The following is a 23,477-nucleotide window of genomic DNA, read 5'->3' as shown; positions in this document are numbered from 1 at the left end:
GATGGAACACCATTAATATCTGAAGCATCGTACCACGTTGAAAAAAATTGGAGGACCACAACATTTCGTATATATCATTTTTTTTGTTTAATTTTTCTGATATGCATTTACACGCATACAGTAAAGCAAATTACCAAACAAATATACAAATACCTTATGCCACTCTGCACAAATTACAAATTAAACCTGGCACTAGTGTTTTTCAAATAAGGATGAAGAAGAGTCTCGGTGAAGAATGAAAAAAAATAATGGAAAAACAAGAACCCGGGATGGAAAGAAGATCCAAAAGAAACATTTTTGCTTCAACGCGCCGAGGGACTGAAGCACGAAGCCCGAGTGTTGGTTCAGTAACGGGCCCCCGGGTGGATGCTTTGACCTCACCTGGTCAGAGGTTTCACCTGAGCCGACCTCCGCGGCCTTGACGACGCCGACCGCAAACACAAACACTCTGAAAAGGAAAAAGTGCTGGAAACAGAATCTGACTTCAAGTCTGCTCGGCAGCACCGATTTGGATCAAGAGGAATCACAGGGGAGAATCAACAGGGCGAGGGACGGTAACCCCGTAACGGACCCACGTAGCCCGTGTTTAAACCTTGTGCATTCGCAGAACATACAACGTGATAAGAAACACAGTTAACAGTGCAGGAGCCTCCGGCCCGTCGCGCCGCGGCCTCCGGCATTTGCGTAGCGTTTAAGTGAAGTAGCGTGTACTGGGGAAAAAAACAGCCGCGTGTTTCGGCGCGTCCGCGTGACCCCGGGTCTCGTCTCGTCATCTCCGTCTCCTCGGTGTCCAGAGGATTCACCGCCGCGGCAGACAAAAGTCAAAGGTATTAGGATTTTTAACAAGAGCCTGAGTGCTGTCTTTGGTAGGCAATTGAAAAGGTTTTGTCATTTCACCACGTCTACCACAGTATGTTCTACACAGACGGACATTCTGTCGCCTACAATAAGTTGCTGTTTGGAGTCTTGAAGACACAGTGGAGAGAGAGAGAGAGAGACAAACAACACAAACAGCTTCTTGAAGGCACCATGAGTCGAACAAAGAAAGATATCGAAGCTCTCTCTCTCTCACTCAGCGAGGAATAAATCACCTTTTAAAAGGACAAAACAAAAGAAAACGACCCATTATAATATCTTGACAAGTGGCCTTCCAGAGACCTTTTCTCTCAAACCCACCCCCCTCCCCCCTCCCACATAACATCAAAAATCTTTTGCACAGAACTAAACAAAAAGCGGGAGCTTCCAAAAGTCGTCTCGGCAACTTAAACCAGACGCACCGAGGGTGTTGTTCAGGCTACGGGTCAGAACTCAGTTGTCCCACCAGGCTGCCCAGCACCAGCTCCCACAGCGGGACTGTGCACAGCCGTCGTGTGCATCCGTGGAAAAAAGATACAAGTTCGTTTTAGTGCGAAGACGCTTGGCGATGTTGAAGCTCAGGCCTGAAAATTATACATCAGATGTTTGATTTAACATCCAGGGGGAAAGAAAAGAGTCCAATAATAAATTCAGACGAGAACACAAAGGCTCCTCTGTGACGGACACATGTTCGGAGAAATAATAAAAAAAAAGAGGAAATAGTGAATGGTTTTTGCCTGGTCCCTGTTTGAAGCTAGAAGGCGTTAAGGTTCCTGCGTGGTGTCGCATCTGCATCACAGAGCCAGAGTCATGTACTTGCAAAACTGGCACAGTGGTTGTTTTTATTTTATTTTGTATTATTATAACCTACAGAGTCAAAAACTGTCTGCGGAGAAACACCAGCATTCATAACCTTCACACTCCTCACGTGGCTGCACTCCGGTGGAAACCTTTCAACACACCATGAAGGACGTCGACGCCAAAATAGCAACGTGTTCCCTTTACGAGGGAGAAACAGGCTGTGAGCTGATTGTTAATTTAGTGGAGGAAAGAGGATGTTGAATTAGAAAAGAAAATAAACAGTGTCTGTGCAGCACTTAAGGTATTGAGATTCTAGATGTCAGTCTGTATACAGGAGTTCTTGGGCTGCTGCTGGGGGGTCTGGGTCTGGGTGGGATGCTGCGGTCGGTGGTGGTTGTTGTTGTTGTTGGTTTCTTTGAGCTGCTCCCCGGTGCTGCCGTCCAGCTCAGCGGGACACACCAGGTTGACATTCTCCTCCGTGATGAAGCAGAGCGGCGAGAGCTCGGCGCCGTGGCCCAGGGAGGAGGAGGTGGAGGTGGGGGAGTGTGGGGCGATCACGGCTCCTTGTCCCTGGGACGAGGACGAGGAGGAGGAAGAAGAAGAAGTGGGGCAGGTCTCCAGGCGGTCGTTCTCCACCTCGGGCAGGGGGCTGACGGTGGCGAAGCGGGTGTGGTAGTCGCCGCCGCCGCCGGAGCCGTGGCTGCAGGACGTCTTCATGCTCTCCAGGTCGGAGCAGCTGAACTCGGAGAAGTGGCTGGAGTGGGAGTCGGCCACCGAGGGCAGGCTGCCGCTCAGCGACGGAGAGTCGAACTCGGACGAGTTGGTACTGCGCTGCTCCAGCAGCTGAGCGTCCATGTCCTCCCGCGTCTCGTTGATCTTCGTGCCGCCGCAGCCTTTCTTGCGCAGCTTGCCTTTGCTCTTCTTGCCCCCGGAGCCGGAGGAGGAGCAGCAGGACGCCTCTCGGGCCCACTTGGTCTCTTTGCCCTCGGAGGAGGCGCAGCCGTTGGAAGGGCAGGTCCAGCCACAGCGTCCAACGTGGCCACTGTCGTCTACGCTGCTGCTGCCGCTGTGGTACCGTCGTTTGCTGGGTTTGGATTCAATGTCCACCTGGACCTCCATGCTGTTCCCATCTCTGGACCAGGACACAGACAAAACAAGTGAGAAAAAAAACTATATGTACAGTATGAAGGTTTGATAAAGTCTGAAAAGAGACGGCAGACTTCACCCCACATTCACGTAAACGTCCCATATGACACCGTTTTTCATGACGTCATTACAGAGTTCGCTACAGATTTATCATAGGGCTGCTGAATGAGCACCTCACAGACAAATTCTGTAAACAATCCCCCACGTTATGGTCATTCAAAATGTTTTCACGAAAAAATTCTGACATTGACCTTCATGTGGTTTGTGACCTCCGAACTGGCTCTAGTTTTGATACGTATGGTGCCGTGGTCGATGGGTCACCTGTAAATTTAATTTAGTGAATTTTTATCACATTTTTCTGCGAAACGATGACATCATGAGTCCTTTTCAATACGCTTCCCAACGCCACAGGCCCCGTCTCCATCAGATCATGAGATATACAGGATAATATATTTCATGAACCCAAAATGTATTCGCCTGCAAAAACAATATCCATATTAACTCATATGTCAAGTTTCATAAGTTATAGTCTGATATTGTAGATATCAACAATACTTAACTCGCCCTTTGGGGGTGAAGTAATAATAGACTCAATCAATATTCTATGTTTAGATAATCATCTCCCAACAATCTTTTTCATAATAATTCTTTCCAGGAAGGACACAAGTGAACGGACTCGTCCCTTCGTGCTTTTATCCAGATAAAAAAAGGAAAGTGAATGCCGCTCTGCTCACCTGTCCAGGGGCATGTAGGCGTTAAGAATGGATCCAGCCATTGCTTTGGTGCTAGCGTTGTCGCTGATTGTTCCCAGACTGACGGTGCCGGATTCCCCACTAAGGCTGCAGCGCTCCTTCTGCACGTCCGCCTGCACCTCCAGCCTGACAACACGTGAGATATTTAGATACAGGAAAACAACACGAAACCCAATGTTGCATTATTGTGCGTGTGTCTGTTTCTGTGTCTGTGTCGCATGTTTTTCCTTCCGTCTTAGCACCTGTTCAGGTAGTTGACCATGGCGCTGCCGGAGAGGCTGCCGGTGATGCTGGCTCCGGCCAACGCCGTGGTGGAGGCCGTCTCACTCAGATTGTCCCTGATGGCTCCCAGACGGTCCATGTGGCTGCCACTGGCACTCAGGCTGCCCGTCAGCCCCCCAACGCTGCCCTCACCTATACTGGGGTTGTTCCTGGTGTCGGCCACTGATGTTGTGTCTGCAGAGAAGAGGCCGTCGTGAAATAATATCAAAGATATATAAAAATTGTATCGTTTGCAGGAACGGTGTCGCAAAAATTTTGGGGGAATTGAAATGCACAGAATTCTGCACCTAAAAAGGTTTTTCTCTTGTTGGAACAGAGGACGAACACTAGAGGGATGATTGTCAGTGAGAGAAGAAGAGTGAGAGAAGCGACATTTGCAGCAGATTTCCTTTAAAAAAATTGGGACTCAGTAGTTAATCAGTCAGCAAAAAGCAAACAGCGCCGTTTGCTGACTTGGGCATGGACACAAAAGGAGGCTTTTGGATGTCAGTGTGGACAGCAGTGGGTGGGGGTGGGTGGTGGGGGGGTAGGGGGCATTAAAGCTCACCAGTGGCAGCTGCCCCGCCGCCGACATTCATGTCATTTTCGTCGTCGAACTCTATGCGAACTCCTTTGCCGTTCACGGCCGAGACGCCACAACCTCCGCTGCGGCACAGAGAGATGGGCACCACGCCGTAGACGTACGCGAGCATGATGGGAACACCAATGCCTGGGGGGGGGGGGGGGGGACAGGTTGGACGACAATTCATAACAGTCTTAAACTCTAAGAACTTTTCCCATCTACTCATTGACTTAAAAAAAAACAACTTGCATAGTGTGAACACCAAAGACCAACAAGAATGTGTCAGTGAAGATCTCCGAGCACTCGGGGAGTTGGAGCAGAGGAGGAGACAGAGACTGGGAACAAAGAGACTGACCGACTGTGACTGCAGCGACCACTGGAGACACGATGACGGAGAGCGTCACCCCACCGGCGATCACCAGGTTCCTCTTGTGGTTGGAAATATCTTTGCCCTCGTAGCGGTTGTGGATCTGACGGAGAGAGAGAAAAAACGGGCCCGACGACAGCGACACAGTCAGAGGAAAACTGAGAAGTCCGACGAGGATTCTGAGAAACTGTTGCCTTAAAGATATGACATGAGGAGAGCCCTAGACCTTTTTTTGTTTCTCCCTTCAGTTAGGTGTATGAAGTGGAGCAGCAGTGAGCCTCCACCTGTTTGCTGGGAACTTTTGAATCAGACTTACTCTGTTTGTTTTCAAAAAACAGAACCAAGAAGTCTGTACTTTTGGGCTGGGACGTTCTAAAACACTTAACGTCATTTAAGGTGCTACAGCAGCGATCAATAATCACCAACTTTCTCTCAGATATGCTTCGTCATAAACACTTACACCTGTGAAAAAAATAAAAACCCCCAAATCCTATAATCATGGACGTTATCTTACATTAAAGGGGCAGTAAGCGAATCTAAATCAATACACGTTTGAGGTGTTTTAGGGCGTCCCAGCCCAAAGTACAGTTGTTAGTAATTACTTTTGAAGACTTCTTGGTTCTGTTTTTCTTTTTTTGTTCTTGGTTCAAAAAGAAAATATTTCCTCACCATTTTTTGTTTTCGATTAAGAGTATGGACTGAGACCCAGATTTCTTTTCCGGCGCACACACAGAACTGACAGCTAACGGACGGCGAGGAAAGATTCGCAGATTTTTCCAAAACATGTATTGCTTTAGAATCACTTACTGCCCCCTTGAAGTCAAGTTAAACCTTTTTTTTGGGGCACATTAAGTGACGTTTAGCCTCTTCACGTTAAACGTAAAGCGTTTTAGAACGTCCCCCTTTGAGCTGCCGGCTGATGACAACAACCCACTGACAGTCAACTTAAGAGTCTCTTCCCCTTTACCATTTTATCTCCACACGCTCGTGTTTAAAGAGTCGTCATAGTCTGGAAACAAATACAGCGCAGCAGAGTGCAGCCACTCTCATAACACGGATGCCTTCTCCACTGGCAGCCACCGAGCCAGAATGGGAAACTAATTCTCGAGTCTAAATTGAGGAGACACAGAGTCGGTGGTGAGCAGCCATTAGGTGACAGCTGGCTGGATGTTGAGGAACAGACCATGTGAGGGAAAGTTAAAAACTAGTTAAAATACATTGAAAAAGTGAGATTAAGCATTTTCCCAATAGAGGCTCATTATAAGGAAATGGCTGAACATGACTTAATGTGCTTGATGTAAGATAATGTCCATAATCATTGGATTTTGGTTTAGATTTTTTCACAGGTCTAAGTGTTTATGACGAAGCATATCAGAGAGAAATTTTGTGATTATTGATCGCTGCTTTGGCAACATTAAGTGACTGAACACGTGGAATGTGGATGATTCATGTTCAGATGTTTCACATTGTGCCGTGCGATCACGACTGTGGTCTGGTTTAGTCTGAGGGAAAAGTTTGTTGGCTCCGCCTCCTTCCTGGCAGACTCGGGAGGGGACTTCTGGAGAGGCGGAATATTTTCATTGCATCGCAATGTCTGAACTGTCATCAAACAGGCCGACGAGTGATACAACATAAGCGTGTACACACACACAGACGCACAAGTTATTAAGAAATGTCCTCAGCTGACTGTAGATGACTTTTAACTCTGAAACTTTTGATACAGTCAAGTGTGAGCAGTGAATCTAAACAGTGACTGTGAGCAGCAGAGGAACTTAGAATATACTAGAGCCTCACCTTCCTTCCCACGTATACGGGAATGCCGATGATCATGGCGGGAATGGCTATGCCGGCGATGAGCGCGATGCCGACCGGGGCGCCCACTAGAGTTCCCAGTTGCCACAGGATCTTCTTCTTCCTGCTCCAAGGCTTCTTCCCCCAGAAAGTACAGCCTGAAGGACTGAAAGAGGAGGAGTCATTCATACATTTGTGTGGAAACTGTGAAGGGTCTTCAGCTTTCATATCGCTCGTCACACAACCGAGAGAAAAAAAACGAACACCTCCAAATGTTGACCTGAGATCTTCTGTTGCCTGACTAGCGTCTAAATGACCATACGTTCATACAACATGTTGTAAACTGACACAATCTCACAACAGCAAATATGACCGTTTTTATTGGCCTGGGCATAGTTTCAATCACAACCGCTTTATGATTTGCTTACACAATATTGTTGGTCCTTCAAGTGTACTAAAATGTCCGGACATTAAACTGACTTAACTGTGCGTCTGCATGTGTCATCCTGTGTGTTCGAGTGTGGACATACTGACCTCAGGTAGTGCAGGTCGGAGATTTCCTTCATGCAGAGCCAACAGAACTCGCAGCCGCAGACGGCGCAGATCATGTGGTTGCAGCTTCCGTCGTTCATCTTGATGATGTAAGCAGCACAACGCGGACAAGGCTTGATGTCATCGGCTGAGAGGAAGAAACGGTCTGGTCAATCAGAAGCGATAACTCAAACGCCATCACGCATCGGCCTCTGCGCGTTCGGTCAGCTCACCTGCAGCTCCGCTCTCTTGGCTGTAGCTGAGGGACGACGAGCGGACGGTCCTCAGGTGAAGGCTCTGGGCTCGCTGCTGCCGCGCCGCATCGCACGTTTGGTTGGGATGCCACAGCTGCTTACAGTGGTAGCAGAACTCTGTGCCGCAGCCCTCCCTGCCGCACGTGATCTTGGGACAGCTGGCGCAGCCGAAGGCTATCACCGCATATCTAGAAGGGGGAACACGTATTAGACGTTCACGCGTCAAAAATTGTTGTGTCTCCTCTGCATATGAATTTACACGACACATCTCAACGACCTAAGATTAAGTTTCAATCACAGACTTCCTCTGCTGTGGGTCCTTCAAGTGTGACGAGGACTGTGTCTGGGATGGAGGACAGGTACTGAGACACGTCAAGTCAAATTCAAGATCAAAAAGACAATAACTGTCAGGACATTCCGTATGACACATTCCACATTCCGGGTATGACACAATTTTCCCACCGTACAAAATCCACGACCATAACACAGCACTTCACACAGACACGATCCCCTGATAGATACTAGATACTTCTTGATCGTATCAGTTCCGTTTACACTTTGACTACAATCACACCGATATCCAACTGTAACACCGTGGCCCCGTTGTGCGAAGTTCATTTACAAATTACATTTTCTGGGACAGAATAATTAAACACTCAAAAATGTTAATTTCTGATTAACCGAGTTCTTTCACAGCCACTGGAAACTTAAGCCCTTGCACGTGAATGCGTCTACTTTAACTCTGTTGACGCCTGCACTATTTACTGAACTGCTCCATAATCTCTTTCTTTGTTTGGGCTCATAAAAACCGAAGAAATCGTTGGTGGGTGGTGCCAGTCAACATCAACTACACAACCAATGAATAGACAGTATTCTCATCAATGTTGGTGCGTGTTCTGAGGGAAACCAGACAGGGATAAGAATGTTTATGTCTTCTGCCCTCGCCGAGGCCCAGAACCTCTCTGACCCTCGTACCCAAGAGTGTAGACCAGATTACAGGAGGCTCAATCTCCTTCCAGGAGAGTGGGTTCAAAAGTGCCTCCTGTTGAAACAATGCGCTCATTAAACTGAGTAATAAACATTAGCATGTTGGCGAAAGCCTCTGGGCAGCAGGAAAGAGGAACAAATACGAGCAAAGGACAAACAAGAGAAATGGGGAAAACTAAACTGGCAAGTGACAAACAAAACAAACTGTTGTGCAAAAAACTTTGACTCTGACAAACAGGGACATGAGAGGAAGGAAGGAAGGAGGTGCCTGATAAAACACTGTATTACACAAACAGCTGAGCGTCAACATCAATTCTGAGAGGAAATAGTTGATTAATAATCTATAAACAATCTGAGAATACATCTGATAAATCGCAACTGCTACAGTCTGAGTTAAGTTTGTCTTTTCTTAGCCGTTTTCAATCCCCTGGTCCTGCACAAGAGAGAGAAAGTCCCATATAACTTTTGAGAAAGCCCCGCCCCTCTAATGAGTCACAGCTGTCAATCAGAACAGGAATGGTTTACTACTGCTCCACCGACGAAGTCGAACCAGCGTCCTGACAACTATAACCTTTTCGAGAAAACTCTTACATGTGATTTTCAGATCTTGACAGGATCATTATTTGAATGCTGCTCACCCACAGTCCGGCGCGGGGCACCAGCGGCAGTCGGGGTCGGCCACCAGCCACCTCCTCAACATGAACTCCTCGTATTTCTCCATGATCGCCCGGTCGCTCAAGATCATGCGGATGTCGTGCGGGTTGAAGCGCTCCGAGCACTCGGGGCAGCTGATGTTGACGCGTGACTCGGAGATCTCGATGCGCAGGTACTGGCGCAGGCAGTCGACGCAGGAGCGGTGGTGACAGGTCATGATGTCAGGGAAGTTGTCCCTGGAGTGGCGCAGAAGGCACAGCGGGCACTCCAGCAGCTCCGCCCCCACCCCACCACCCACCTTGGAAGAGGAGGACGAGGAGGACGAGGAGGTAGAGGAAGAAGGCCCTGAGGCAGATGAGGTGGCAGCAGCAGCAGCAGCGGTAGCAGAGGCAGCTCCGGTCCCAGCCACCGAGATGAAGGCAGAGTTCTTTTCATTACACATCTCAGAGTGGATACTCTCGATGCTGGCGATGCCATCCACCCCACCCAGGCCTCCGGGTCCAGGTTGCTGGAGCTCCCGGGACCGCTGGCGCCCCGATTTGGGCTCCCGTCCCCGCCGTCTGAAAAGAGACGTCAGGGAGAGGCGCCTCTTCTTCGGGCCCTTTTTCACAGAGGGCAGGGAGATGGAGGAAGCAGTGGACTGAAGGTCTCGGTCGGAGCCCATCACCCCACCACCACCACCACCACCCAGCTGCTGGTGCTTCTGCAGGCTCATCTCGCCTGAGGGAGGGGGAGGGTGGGCCAGTGGGGAGCCAGGGTTGGGGAGCCTGTCCCTGACATATGCAGGGAGGTCTGGCAGAGGGATGGGGCTCGGAGAAGGGGTGAGGTGGTGGATGAAGGAGGGGGCGGATGGGCCAGGGTGGGGGGACAGGCCTCCGGAGGGCCCGTCTGCGTTTAAGACATGATGGCTTCTCCTAATCAACCTCGTGGTCACATCTAATAGCCGGATTTTGGCAGAGGGGTGGGGGTCGCCTGCTGTGAAACTGACGCAACAGAACCTGGAGAGGGGAAGAATGTAAACATAAGTCATACATTTCAATAATTCATTCACAGTATGGATGCAGACATGGGCATTTTTCAAAGTTAAAAGCAACATTAAAAGTGTCAAAAACTAAATCAATATTGTTCTCAATATAAGTCAACCCAAGACGATAAATCAAAGAACAGAGTTTTATTTTTTCAGCTGCAGCCGACCAGTAGGTAAATGTGTGTGTGTGTCTGACATTACCTAATGATGTAAATGATATGACGTGTTAAATGACAGTAGTAGTAGCTCAAATTAAAGTTAATTATAGAGTAAAAACAATCATGAAGCCCCATCTTGAATTCTGATAATCCACCGTCCTCAGGACCAGTGATCATATTGTTGAGACAATTTTACGATGCGAGAGCTGTAATAAAAAATATTGATACACTGATAGTTTTATGCATTTTAAATCATTTATATCCCAGACAGAGGCCAGGTTTTTGACATTTGGCTCAGTCAGTGTCACAGCTGGACGGGTGCAGTGTTTGCGCAGGTAGATCAGCGCGTCGGTCACAGAGGTGAGAAGAAAGAGAGGAGGAAGAAGAGTCAACAGCCTGAGACACATCGATCTGATCCGACTGCAAGATCAACAGTGACGAGGCCGTGGGCTTAGACTGTCCTCTGATGATAACGGCAGAAAGATAAAGCCCCGGCAGAGTTAGAGAGCAGAGGGTTTGGTTTTGGTTTGATCGACTGGTTTCTGATTCACCAGCAGTTCAGGCAGCCACGGCTGTAAATCACTCTTTTTTTCTGCTGGGTACATTTGGTCATTTTTAATTTCCTGTATTACACAACGTAGTAACCCCATGTCTGAGTGGGTGTGTGAGTGTTTATGTGTCTAGTCTCCTTCACAATATGAGCCAGTCTGATGAGTGTTGTTCACACATCTGAGAGGGGGAGGCAGAGAAAGACCATGTCAACTGTGACAACGCTGCGACAACAAGAACAAACTACAGATATTGCACATTTTGAAAGAAAAGGACTTTTGTTACGTTTAAAAAAAAAACACATTCATTTTTTTAATTACTGGCTTTAAATGAACCAAAGAATAAACAACACATTATGCATTTTAGCCAGTTATTCCACAGTTGACACCAAGACAGAAAGTAAATTCTCATGCTACATAGAAATATAATAAAATATAGATTTCTGGACAAACTATGTAGTTCCATACTCCTGTATCATATATTACTTTTAGAACTGCAACAGTTAATCGATTAGTAATCGATTACTAAATTAATCGTCAACTATTTGATAAGCGATTAAATCGGTTCAAGTAGTTTTTATGGAAAAAGAGTCAAAATTCTCTGATTTCAGCTTCTTAAATGTGAATATTTTATGGTTTCTTTGCTCCTCTGTGACAGTGAACTGAAGATCTTTGGTGTGTGGACAAAACAAAATCATCTTGAGGGTTTTGGGAAACACAAACGACATTTTTCATCATTTTATGAACCAAACAACTAATGGATTAATCCAAAAAATAATCGACAGATTAGTCGATTATGAAAATAATCATTAGTTGCAACTCAAACAAAACAATATCCACCATCTTTTGTGTTTGTCAGGCTTCCCAGCATTGCTACAAGATAGAGGGACAAATAACAATCAATCTTATAAAAGACTGGATTTAGATTTACCATCTGAAATAAGCACGTAGTTACGTCTCCTTAATTTGTGATTCGCCAGAAATAAGATTTGACGTGTGCAGTTTTTCGGGAATTTTCATACGAGCCAACCCAACGAAGCCAAGTAAAAGTGCATCTGACATCAGGTGTAGGGAAGGTCGTCGACACTCGGGCTCAAGAAAAAGGCCTGAAAACCAGAATAAATTTAACAGCAACACTATTCTGAGCGTGGTTAGCAAGGTTAAGTCATGGGCTTACGCAAACTGTGATTCTACATCTGTGTCGGGGCAGAACCACTCCCGTGGTGATGAGGGAGGTGGAGGAGGAATGTCTGTTATTTTAGGAGAGTGTTGCTACTGAGGTCCAGCTTGCTCGTTGGGTGTTCATCCCTCAGTGAGTGTGTGTGTGTGTGTGTGTGTGTGTTTATCTGGGTCTTTGGTTACTCCCTGGCAATCAACCACGCTGTGGAAACACACACAGAAGTGTAAAGGGAGTGGGACACACACACATACCCATCATGCACACACACAACTTTATACAAGCTACGGAGAGCTGCTGCAGTGCTGTGCACACTCCCATCACATGCACAGACCTTGTACGAGTTTTACACACACACACACACACACACACACACACACACACACACACACACACACACACACACACACACACACACACACACACACACACACACACACACACACACACACACACACACACACACACACACACACACACACACACACACACACACACACACACACTTTTCAGGATGACTCACAAAAAAACTGAACATGCAGTATGAACGTTACTGTTGCAAAGCAATTTAATAAAAAACAATATACCTGCACTGAATGAAATCCTAAATGAATAGGATGGTTATTGCAAATGCATCTTATTCTAATCTTATTGATGCACCTCTCTCCCAATTCTTCTTATTGTGCAAGTGCTTCCCACTAATACAGAGCACGTTGTTGATTAGCTATTTACTCATTAGTTAAAACCACATGAGGTTTTATGGAACAAAACATTTGTGTTGTGGAAAACTCTCTTTGAAACGAAGTTTTTACAAGAACAAAAACAAGAATAATTTTTTTACTGTTCTTGTTTTTATTTTTCTGCATTACCACACAACTAAAATTTACAATAAGGCAAATGTAAAGGGCCTGCAGGAGCTATGGTTGCAGCCGTGTTGTACAGTAGGGCCACAACACAATGAGAGATCGCAACGTGATTGGTTGCACGCTCGCCTTTGTCATTTTCAATGGTGTTTTATCAACCAGCGTAACAGGTGCATCATCGGCACCTTCTGCTCCAGAGTTTTCCCATTTCCTCTGACAGTGGCAGATATTACAATGTGGCGGAAAAAAGCAAAAGAAGAGCCGTAATTACGCTGCCGTCTTAAAGATGTAGTGATTATTTCTGTTGAACCAATATATTCTTCATTTTGAAAGGTTCTAAAGAAAAGTTATCGTTTGATGTTCACTTTAGTCTGCAATGACCATGAACCCTTCCCTGACCCGATTGAAGTTAAACGCAGCATCTAAATGCTTTAAAAGGTAAAAGTAACAGCTGGTTCAGCCCAGTGGGTCACACCGCTGACTTTGGTACAGAAGGTCAGGGTTTGATTCCAGGTCATCCTAGTGTTGGCCCCTAGGCAAGGCCCTGGATGCTTCCTGTATCTGCCCTGATGGTTGTAGGTTGCTTTGGAAAAAAGCATCAGCAAAATTAATGTGATGTAATGTAAAAAGTGTCAAATCAAAGAAAATACATAAGATGTTGCGTCCTTGCCCGCCATCTATGGAATTACAGGAGACGTGACAATAGGGATGCGCAAGCGGTGAACCATTGAACGACCTCATTCTCATTGCGTTGTCGACCTCAGACATACCTCCGAGGTCGAAAAGATTCAACACACTCGTGGACAATCAGACAAACGGATCGAATCAACAAATCAGAGACAGTTTCTAACTCTGATACAGTTGAACCTGGGTAGGACACTCATGAGTAGTACAGACTATTTCTATCTGCATACGTGTGTGTGCATGAGAACAACACACTGAGGAAGCAGACAGATGAAAGCTGGTCGAACTAGCAGAACGCTCCTCAGGGACAGAGTTCATTAGTCATTCCAGGGAGAGAACACATCCAGTCCTGACCTCAGCTGACGTACTGCAGCCTGAGGGAGCACAGCTCTCATTCAACACACACACACACACACACACACACACACACACACACACACACACACACACACACACACACACACACACACACACACACACACACACACACACACACACACACACACACACACACACACACACACACACACACACACACACACACACACACACACACACACACACACACAGCTTCTGAAGGCAACACACTTCCTGTAGCAGGGATTCATGGTTTTCCCCTAAAATACTACTTCTCTGATCACTTCCATGAATATGGAGAAAATATTTGCAAGACGGAGTAAGTGAACCATTTGGAATAACCTGCTTTTATGCATAAATCTGTCTTAAATTAGGGTTAGATACATTTCCACATTATAATTCTCAACAATTAATCAAATTGAATTTAACTTAAAAACACAACACAAATCAACGCATTTTTCTTGTCCGTTGTTGTATAAAGCTGGAAAAGGGCTACAAAGTAATCTGGAAGAGTTGAGATAATTGATCAGTCCACAGTTCATCATGCCCTCTATTAATAGAGACAATTCAGTACAGTGAATATTCTCCTACCCAGCTAAGATGACTCCAAAGACACAACGCAAAAAAAGGTCATTTAAGAGTCCCTCATACACAAATCCTAGTTTCATACAGCAGGCTTTCCATGGCAGGGCACCACAGATGGAGTGGTGGTCACTGCGCCCCCTGAAGTTTCCCAGAAAGAACCACGACACTCCACAAATCTACTGGCAACATTTCTTGTGTACTGATGAAACCAACTGACATTGTTGGGCAGGAACACGTAGCACTGTGTATGGCATAAAAATGGCACTGACCGCATGTCAACATGAAAACATCAGCTATCCGATGGAGGGAGCTTCTCGCCAACATCAAGGGGGGAAATTAATCACCAACTACTTGGTAGCTAACGGAAGAACTTCTCCGAGTTTAATGCTGCAAAAGGAGGTTCGACAAGTTATCATAACCAAGAGCTCGACTACTTTTCCTTTAGATCTGTCAATGTGTTATCAATGTGTTTATTTAAGACATACGAGTTTCTTATTGTCTCTGAGACATTAGTTGAAGTTAACGTTGTTTGTCTATACTTTTTTCTTGTTTCTCTCCACATTAATTGGTCGTAAAAATGTCATCTGATATATTCATCCAAGTAATTCCCAAGGGCCCATGTACTTTTTATTGCCCCGTCTAAAAAAAGAAATGGCCTCAAGCAGCTCTTACTCTGGTCCAAGCTACAGCACATACAATGAGAATAATAGAATGGCACTCAGTAGAGCGCGTACCACCGCCCCCGAGGCCCAACAGCCCCCGAATGAAACCACATTTAAGTCCTCTGAAGCCAGATTTTTATTTTGGATTCACACCAAATTGCACACACTGATGAAAATCTGTCACCTAAATATGCCTAATCATTTTCAAAGTTTCGTGGAGATTCGCTCAGTAGTTTTTGCATTGACCTGCTTAAAAATCAAAGAACACATAAATACCCAAACTGGCAGGGAAGAAAAGTAACTTCCTTGGTGGAGGCAATATGATATCATATTTTGTTGACAGTGGATCTGAAGGTTAAAATGTGCCAGACATTAAAAAAAGATGTGAATGAAACTTGGAGGGTGTTTAGGAGTCAGCACCGTGTATCTTCGTTGATTTTAATCCAGATTGCTCAAAGGTATCTTGAGTTATGAGCAAACATGTGATGGGCAATTCCCACTTACACCAATCATTATGACAGATATTGCTTAATACCAATAAGATGTGTACCAAGATTTATGATTATTGGACAAATGGTTTATGGGTCATGGTCTATATTTGCTGAGCCCTGCCCTTTGCAGTTATTCTGGTTGATGGTGGCCATGTTTTTTGAATTGCTTATTATAACAGAAGTATCTCAGTGCCTCAAGGCTGTGGGTTGATTTGGTGCTGACCAAGCCAAAATCCAAAAGGGTAAATTAATATCACTGTTTTTCGGTTTAGGCAAATTAGCAAAACATCTTGATTGCAAATTTTTATTGTCCAGAAGGATTTTTTAAGAGCACATTTAACCATTTTCACAGAACGCCATCACTGCAGGTGGTGAAGAAAAGAAGGATAAACGCAACAGCATTGTCATCCCACATGTGTTTGGAGTATCTGAGGAACTCAGGAGGATCTTCAACAAGCATCACATCCCTGCTATTCAAACTCAACAACATATTAAGACAAAGACATTAAGACATCCAAAAGACCACACCCCCGCACACCCAGAAAAGCAATCAAAGAGTATGCAGTCCAGTGCACTGAGGAATGCACAGACCTGCAGTATATGTGTGTGTGTATATATATATATATATATATATATATATATATATATATATATATATATATATATATATATATATATATATATGTTGCAACTCTGGTCCAATTCACAGCGTTTTGTAAATTAATTGTGTCCATTCACCGACATTGTTCAGGTTTGCCAATGTGCACTGATATGTAAAGTTTATTTTATAGAATAAACAATGCAAAAAGATGCCCATTTCAGTTTACATTTTATGTTGTTGGTAATGTTTATGTTTATGGTAATTTTCAGTTCTATACGTTTGGTCGTATTTGGATTCTCTTTTTATTTATAGATACTTATGATAAAAGTTCATGGTTAAACTGTAAAGTATCAGGCCTAATTTTTTTTATCATACGGGTTCGATAACAACATCTTCGGATTAATTGTCTTTTTTTTTCAATATATATGCATCCAACAATATATCATTATCAGATATTTTTCACTAGCCCATATCAGTATCAGCCCCAACAATCGATCAGGCTATAGAAAAATGATTTTCAATGGTTACTTTTTATCTGGTCTTGTTTTGATCGGGGACTTTTTGGCAGCAGTAGAAGTAGTAGGAAGGGAGAGGACCACCACCCTGCATGACCCAGCAGTGCAGAAGAATGCCTGTCATTCCACTTAGTTAATAATTAGATCTGGGTTTCTACTGGGTCTAAACTTAGCCAGCAGAGATTCACCAGTCAACTGTGGTTGGGAAGCAGTTTGTGTTCGGGGTTACATAAGAGTGAGCGACAAAGGAAATCAAAGAAAAACAGACAGACTGCAAGGTCTCTGTCAGCTACAGTCTGGCATGGCATCATGTGAAATTACTTATTCTACTACATATTTCAAATTAGAGGTAAAGCACATTTAGAGGAAGACGCATAAAAAGACAAGGACGAAGACGGCGCGCAAAGAAAATAGAGATGCACCTAGGAGCAGAGACACTATAGATTCAAAGACAGACTGGTAGATAATAAAAAGGTGTATACGGGCAGGGAGACAATGGCGACGACAGGCCAGGAATGAGACGGGCACCCAGACGAATGTGAACAGTGAAACATGCGGCAGCTGAGCCGGTGCAGTCGGCCCGTCTGCATCACTTCGGTCGCATTCCTGACCTGCCTGTCTCCTGTGTAATGTTGCCTTTGTGCACATTCCTGCTGGGCTTCTATGGGGCTGGGGACAGCCACTGCATTAGGGAGGCTCCCGCTGCATCGCGGACAGACACGGGGCAACCGGCTGGCAGGCCGAGCCGAGCAGCTATTGACTGATGTGGGATGAAAGTCAAACAGCGTCCCCGTCCTTCTCACCAGCGCGGCTGGAGCGAGCTGAAAACCCGGCGCTAGTGTGGTCGGCGGCGAAGCAGCATTGGAAACATATCAGTGTGATTAACTGAACATCGTCCTCTGTATCGCGGAGTTAAGATTACATTCAAAATGGCAAAGGATTAAAAAACGGTGCAAACAACAACAACGACCCCGACAGCAGATTTAACAGTGAAGGCATTGTTGACGATGTTGTACAAAGAGAGACAAGACGGGCCGACAGGGGGAAGAAAAGGAAAAGTTTCCAACCCCAACAAAGCCAGTACAGTCTCGGGCTGCCTCCCCCTCCCCTCCTAGACTTCCCCTCTTTCTTTCCTCCCTCGCTCCACTGGAGAGGGGAGGAAATGAGGTAAGCATCCTGGCATTTCTGCTCAGCTGAGAGAGCCAGAGAGCTCAGGAAGAGGGCGTGAAAAAAAGAGTGAAATGAACTGGCAAATTGGGAGTGTGCGATGCATTTCCCCCGGTAACACGGGAGAAAGAGACGAGGAGATGAATACAGTACGTATATGCAATGTTGGCCAATATGACAATATGAGCAACGAGCCCACAAGAAGGGGCAGTGAGCGATTCTAAAGCAGAGCAACAAAAAAAAGCGAGTCCAATAGCTCTCGGTTCTGTGTGTTAGTGCCGGGGAATTCTGGATTTCGGCTTGGCCCAAAAGAATTGGCGCAGACCGCACCTCTCAAGACTGCGTGTGCACTTTGTAAGCATCACTCGCCGACACCTTGACTTTCTGCCCCTGACATTTCGCCATGTCATCAATACCAAGGTAGCCACTCCTCATCTTCTCCATCTGAGCCAGAGACGGGTACCAGAGGAGCTACAATGAATGCATCAGTGCCTGGTTTCTAACCTCCTGTTTTGCGGTTCTATTCTCAAGCACAAGAATCTGTCACTGGTGTAGTGGAAGTCACGTGAGGCTCCGCTCTGCTGTAAGTAGTGGTGGCAACCTAGACCTACAGTTAACCCCTTTCATTAATTTGTTTTTTCCCCCCACGATTTTAACTGTCATCATGCCTTTTGTTTTGAAATACAAAATAAATAATGCACAATATGTTGCACACAAAATAGCCGCAATATAAGCCGCATTTCAGCCCACGTGGACCAGGAGTACGGTTTGAGTACCGGGTAGGCTACAGCTCGACCTGCTTCATTTCTTGTAAATGACTGGGTGCAAATTAAGGTGACGGCTAATAATAGATCATGATGGAATTTGTACAAACCAGCCCGACGATATGACGGACAAACAGAAAGTCTACTGACGGCAACGTCTTCATTGCACTTACCTACTAATCAGTGAGTAGTTTAGTTTCACTTTTGTTCTTGTTGCTGATGGAGGATACTGTGAAGTATTAGTTTTTTTATTATCACGACAATGGCTCCAAGTGGTGGGAAATGAGCAAATCAATGCTCGTAGCTTCACAATGAAACAAAACTTTACTCATTTGACAAAAAAAAATAAAATCCTTATGTGGTGGATTACATTTGGTTAATCATCAACTGTTAATCAACTGTAACGTGTCAGTGGACACCAGCTGAGTAGGCGTTCCTTCATTGTGACCCAGGACCCAAAACTACCAATTTATAAAATACTAGTTATCGGTACATAGTCAGACGCTACAGATATAAACTGAACGCATCTGCCCCATGCAGCAGCAGAGCCGAGTAGTAGAGTCATCACGTGACAAGAGGAGAGTCGACCGACGACTTGGTGTCAAATCCAAAAGGCAAATGCAAAAGCATCTATTTGGCAAGATTTTTGGATTTGACCCTGAATGCCACGAGGGAACCGGGCAACATAATGAGGCAATTTGCAAACTGTCTGATGAAAGTGGAAGCATCTGGACGCAACACTTCTAAACGACAAGTGATTCAGCGTGCGGCAAAATCTATTGTTGAAGATCAAACGAAGGGCTCAACAAACACCGACCCGACACATGTCCCTTCCTGTAAAATGTTGAGTGTGACCGGTGGTAACGCTCACTGGTGTTGTCAAAAGTTTATTGCCTGGTGGGGAAATTTCCAGTAATCCCCAACAATGACATCGGTGCCTGATCATCCATGATGCATAAATAAATAAATACATGTCCTAATCAATGAAAGCACCCTGATGTGCTGGCCAGACCTCCACCACCCACCACCACCTACCCTTGCAGCTGTGTTTACCATAGAGCAAGACAGAGGGAGGTCACTCACTGGTCCTGATAAACACACACACACACGCACGCACGCACGCACACACACGCACGCAGACTGAATAATTGAATGTAAATTCAATTATTCAATTTGTTCGTCGCCAAAACGAAGCGATCGGACGGAGATAAGACTGCCGACAAATCCTTATCTCCAGATGAGAGGAGAAGAAGAGAACAGAGTTTTTTAGATTCCGTTCCACAAAAAGCATGACTCAAAATAATTGCAATATTATTTTTGTTGCTTACTCAAACTCAAGCATGTGATGTGTCTAGGGAATAACAGTACACGCGTGTGCCCAGAGGGACTATAACTGAGGCCTACTTTGTCCTACTTGTAAACATACTGTACTCAGTCACCACTGGGAAATGAAGGACTTTAATAGGAGTAGGAACTTGATGAGCAAAGGGTGGAAATACTGACTAAGATGCGCCCTCACTTAGATTCCTTGTGATAAATATACACGAGTCACTGACATACAAACATCCATGAGACACCATAAGGCTGATCAGGTTGACCCCGGACCACGGTGGCAGTTCTTCGTCTGCTGATCTGCTGTCATTGCAAATAATATGTCTAGTGAAGTTAAATCCGTGGTTATTATTTACTCAACTGTTTTCATATGAGCAGGGGGCTGCATCCATCTTAGTCTTGGACTTGGCAGGAATCACAACCAACTCTTTTACTTTCCAAAAAAGAACCCAGGGAGAATCATGAAGCACTTCGCCACACAGAAGAATCTTGACTTAAATAAAAAAATTAAATATAAAATAAATGATTTTCACGGGGTACAGGGATGAAGGGGGTGTTTACCGGGGTTATGATTCATTTATTTATCTGATTACCTAATATTTATTATGTCTTTGTCTATCTTTCTCTTTAGTGTAATTAATAATGTATATTTGTAGGTATTTGATTGGGGAATATGGGAGTTGACATGTGTATATATATATATATATATATATATATATATGTGCTTAAATGTTTGTATTTGTACATGTGTATATATGTATGTTTGTATATGACAATATAAGATAACTAGACAATATGATTAAGCTATATTAAATTGGTAATTCATTTATTTTTATTGAAAAAAAATGTATATTTTGATAAGGATAACTATATGATGAGCAAGTTATATTAACTTAAGTATAGATTTCAATCAATAAGGAAGTTGACTAAGTATTCATTGTAGATGAATGACTTGGGGAGAAGGGGTGAGATTCAATAAGTTCTTCTTCTCGCCCCTTTTCCAACATGTAAAGCAGCAAAGTGTTGAACACTTTCTTTTTGCTTTCTGCTCTTATTGTTTGTGAATATCACTCTTCCATATCTGTCCACTTGTTTCATTCTTTTCTTTTGGGGTTTTTTTTTAATTCTTTTCAATTTCAATTCAAAACCACTCATATCCCATGTCTGACACGTGGACCTGATTTATATGTAACGAAACATTCACAAAGTCAAAAACTGGAATCACAACTTTTTTTTGTCCCATCTCTTGCTGGTACATGGTGTCATGGCCCCCATGCCTCCTCCACCCCCCTCCCTCCCCAGCCACGCTGCCCCAAGTTGAACACAACTGCTGGAACACTTTTGGATAAAAGTTGGTTGGCGAGCAGCTGATTGATGCGATTTCAAAAAAAAAGTTCTGGCCAATCGTAACGCCTCACGCTAAGCTAGTCGACTGCACATCAGACGCGATAGCTGCGGTTAGCTAACGGACTCACTTGTGCTTTACGTCACCTCACACGACGACCGCTGTCTGGTGGCGCGGGACGAACGCGGGACACTGTATGAACATGGAGAGTAACGTAGCCCGGGTCTGATCGGTGCCTTGCTCAAGGTGCCAGCGCAGCTAACTGCCCCACAACAAGCGAGCGTTAGCAGCTCGGCTAGCGACGTTAGCTCGAAGCGATGAGAACCTACCGTCTGTTGCTGGTGACACTTGTTCCGGAGGCAGCGACGGCGGAGAGATTCCACCAACAAAACAAAAGAAACGCTTGGTGAGTTTGGTGATAACTTGTCCCGTGAATCACGTCCCCCCCCTCGGCGGCTTCCTCTTCTTCTGCCCCGGTCTCCGGTCGCACCGATCTGCTCCGCTTCGAACGACAACAGCCCCGACGGAAGCTCGCGAGCTCCCTCTTGTTCTTCTTCTTCTGGGTTTTTTTGGGCGGTTGGCAAACAACAAATCGGTGCATTACCGCCACCAACTGGTGAAGGAGTGTGTTGCTCAGCATTGCTATTATTTACTACATACACTCAGACACACCAAAGAAAACAAACACACTTAATAATAAACAAACAAAACAGACATATACTTATATCTTCTTCTCCATGACATTTGTTTGTCTAAGATACTAAAACATGGATGGGATTTTATAGATTAGAAAAATACATAGATATGTACTTTATTGATCCCAAGTGTTACAGCAGCAGTTACACACAACACACCTCACGAAATATACAATATATATATATATATATATGTATCCTGTGTTTCTCTGTCAGAGAGAGGTGAGGTGGTCTTGTACAGTCTTATGTCTTGTGGCAGGAAAAGATTTCCTGTAAATTTGCGGTCACTATAAAATTTAGACCTTAATGATTAAAGAATCTGTCTAAAATGAGCAAAACATTAATTTTTTGTTATAATCTGTGTCCTCTAATGAAACACCCAAATGATATGTCTGCTTCCTCAGTGAGCTACTGCTGTTAGTTGGTCAAAAACATTAACATGTATTATAACAATATTTTGTTTCTACAACACTGGACGGGGTATAAATTGTTGAATTGTTGAATTTAATTTATTAAAGTTGAGGGGAGATAAGATTGGGACAGAGTACATAGATATATTATGTCTTGCTAAGTTAAGGAATGTATCTGACCTGGCATTGATAAAATATTTAATTCGTTGGGGTTGTTTTCGGAGTCATATTTACAACAGAAACATTTAAGGTAATACAAACTGAGTCACACATTCAAAGTCAATTTAATTTTGGCCATCCTCATCGAGGTCTTAGAAAACACAGTAGCTTTTTTTATATGGTAAGGTAATATACTGGAGTAAATATGGAATAATTCACAAGATACTACGTATATATATACACAAGGGAGGACAGAACAGAATGTGTATGAATACAATGTACAGTGAGTCCTTCCTTGACTCAATTTTTAGGTGTATAACAACTAGTTGTTTTCGTATTAGGTGCAGTGGATGTGCAGTGTAGCAGTTTATTGCACAGAGATTATTCTGACAGTTTGACTGTTTATCAGTGACGGCCTGTGGAAAGAAGTTGTTCCTGTATCTGTATGTTTTGTGGCATACAGTGATCTGTAGCGCCTACCAGAGGGGAAGAGTTGGAACAGGTTGTATCCAGGGTGATAGGTCTGCAGCACCGATGTTACCTGCCATTCACATTAAAGTGGAGGGCAGATTGGGATGGACGACTTTCTTTGCAGTCCTGATTGTCTGTCTGTTGGTCTCTTTCCGTTCGGATCTACGGGCGATGCAAAACCAAACAGTGATGGATGGTGCAGAGGACAGGCTGGATGATTAAAGCGGATGAAAACCATAGATTCAATCAGCTTTTACACCAGTATCATCGGATTTAAGAAAAGGATACTGCATTAATTCATTATCAATATTTCATAAAACTGCTCCAGATTCTGTGCATCCATAAGGGCAGGTAAGTAGCAGATTAACATGTTGCCCACAATATCAAAACAGTAGTTGCTATGTTCCAGCCTCTTGAGACTCACACTTTGCCAGTTTAGAGACATAATACAAGGTCACACCATCACAGAAGGAAACTGACACCA

At 44.6% G+C, this 23,477-nt stretch overlaps 1 protein-coding gene across 1 annotated transcript; it reads right to left on the bottom strand.

Moving 5' to 3' along the window:
* Nucleotides 1–63: 63 nt before the first annotated feature.
* On the bottom strand, nucleotides 64–21,799 carry LOC118301808 (E3 ubiquitin-protein ligase RNF19A-like). The gene is made up of 10 exons (XM_035627398.2): nucleotides 21,588–21,799; nucleotides 8,967–9,980; nucleotides 7,321–7,529; nucleotides 7,091–7,235; nucleotides 6,560–6,722; nucleotides 4,754–4,868; nucleotides 4,384–4,545; nucleotides 3,797–4,010; nucleotides 3,537–3,680; nucleotides 64–2,788 (listed from the first exon to the last, which is right to left on the bottom strand). Exons 2-10 carry the CDS (start codon nucleotides 9,695–9,697, stop codon nucleotides 1,969–1,971), a joined length of 2,703 nt encoding a protein of 900 aa, XP_035483291.2. The 5' UTR covers nucleotides 9,698–9,980; nucleotides 21,588–21,799; the 3' UTR covers nucleotides 64–1,968.
* Between the last annotated feature and the right edge of the window lie 1,678 nt (nucleotides 21,800–23,477).

Source organism: Scophthalmus maximus, chromosome 1 (genome assembly GCF_022379125.1).
Source record: "Scophthalmus maximus strain ysfricsl-2021 chromosome 1, ASM2237912v1, whole genome shotgun sequence".
NCBI classification, from domain to species: domain Eukaryota; kingdom Metazoa; phylum Chordata; class Actinopteri; order Pleuronectiformes; family Scophthalmidae; genus Scophthalmus; species Scophthalmus maximus.
Note: the sequence above shows the minus strand (reverse complement) of the source record. Positions and strands in the feature narration are given on the sequence as shown.

Coding starts and splice junctions, on each gene's coding strand:
- LOC118301808 (XM_035627398.2), bottom strand. CDS start 9,697: ATGAGCCTGCAGAAGCACCAGCAGCTGGGTGGTGGTGGTGGTGGTGGG. Junction 4,011..4,383: donor CGGCGGGGCAGCTGCCACTG/GTGAGCTTTAAT, acceptor TCTTCTCTGCAG/ACACAACATCAGTGGCCGAC. Junction 3,681..3,796: donor ATGGTCAACTACCTGAACAG/GTGCTAAGACGG, acceptor ACGTGTTGTCAG/GCTGGAGGTGCAGGCGGACG.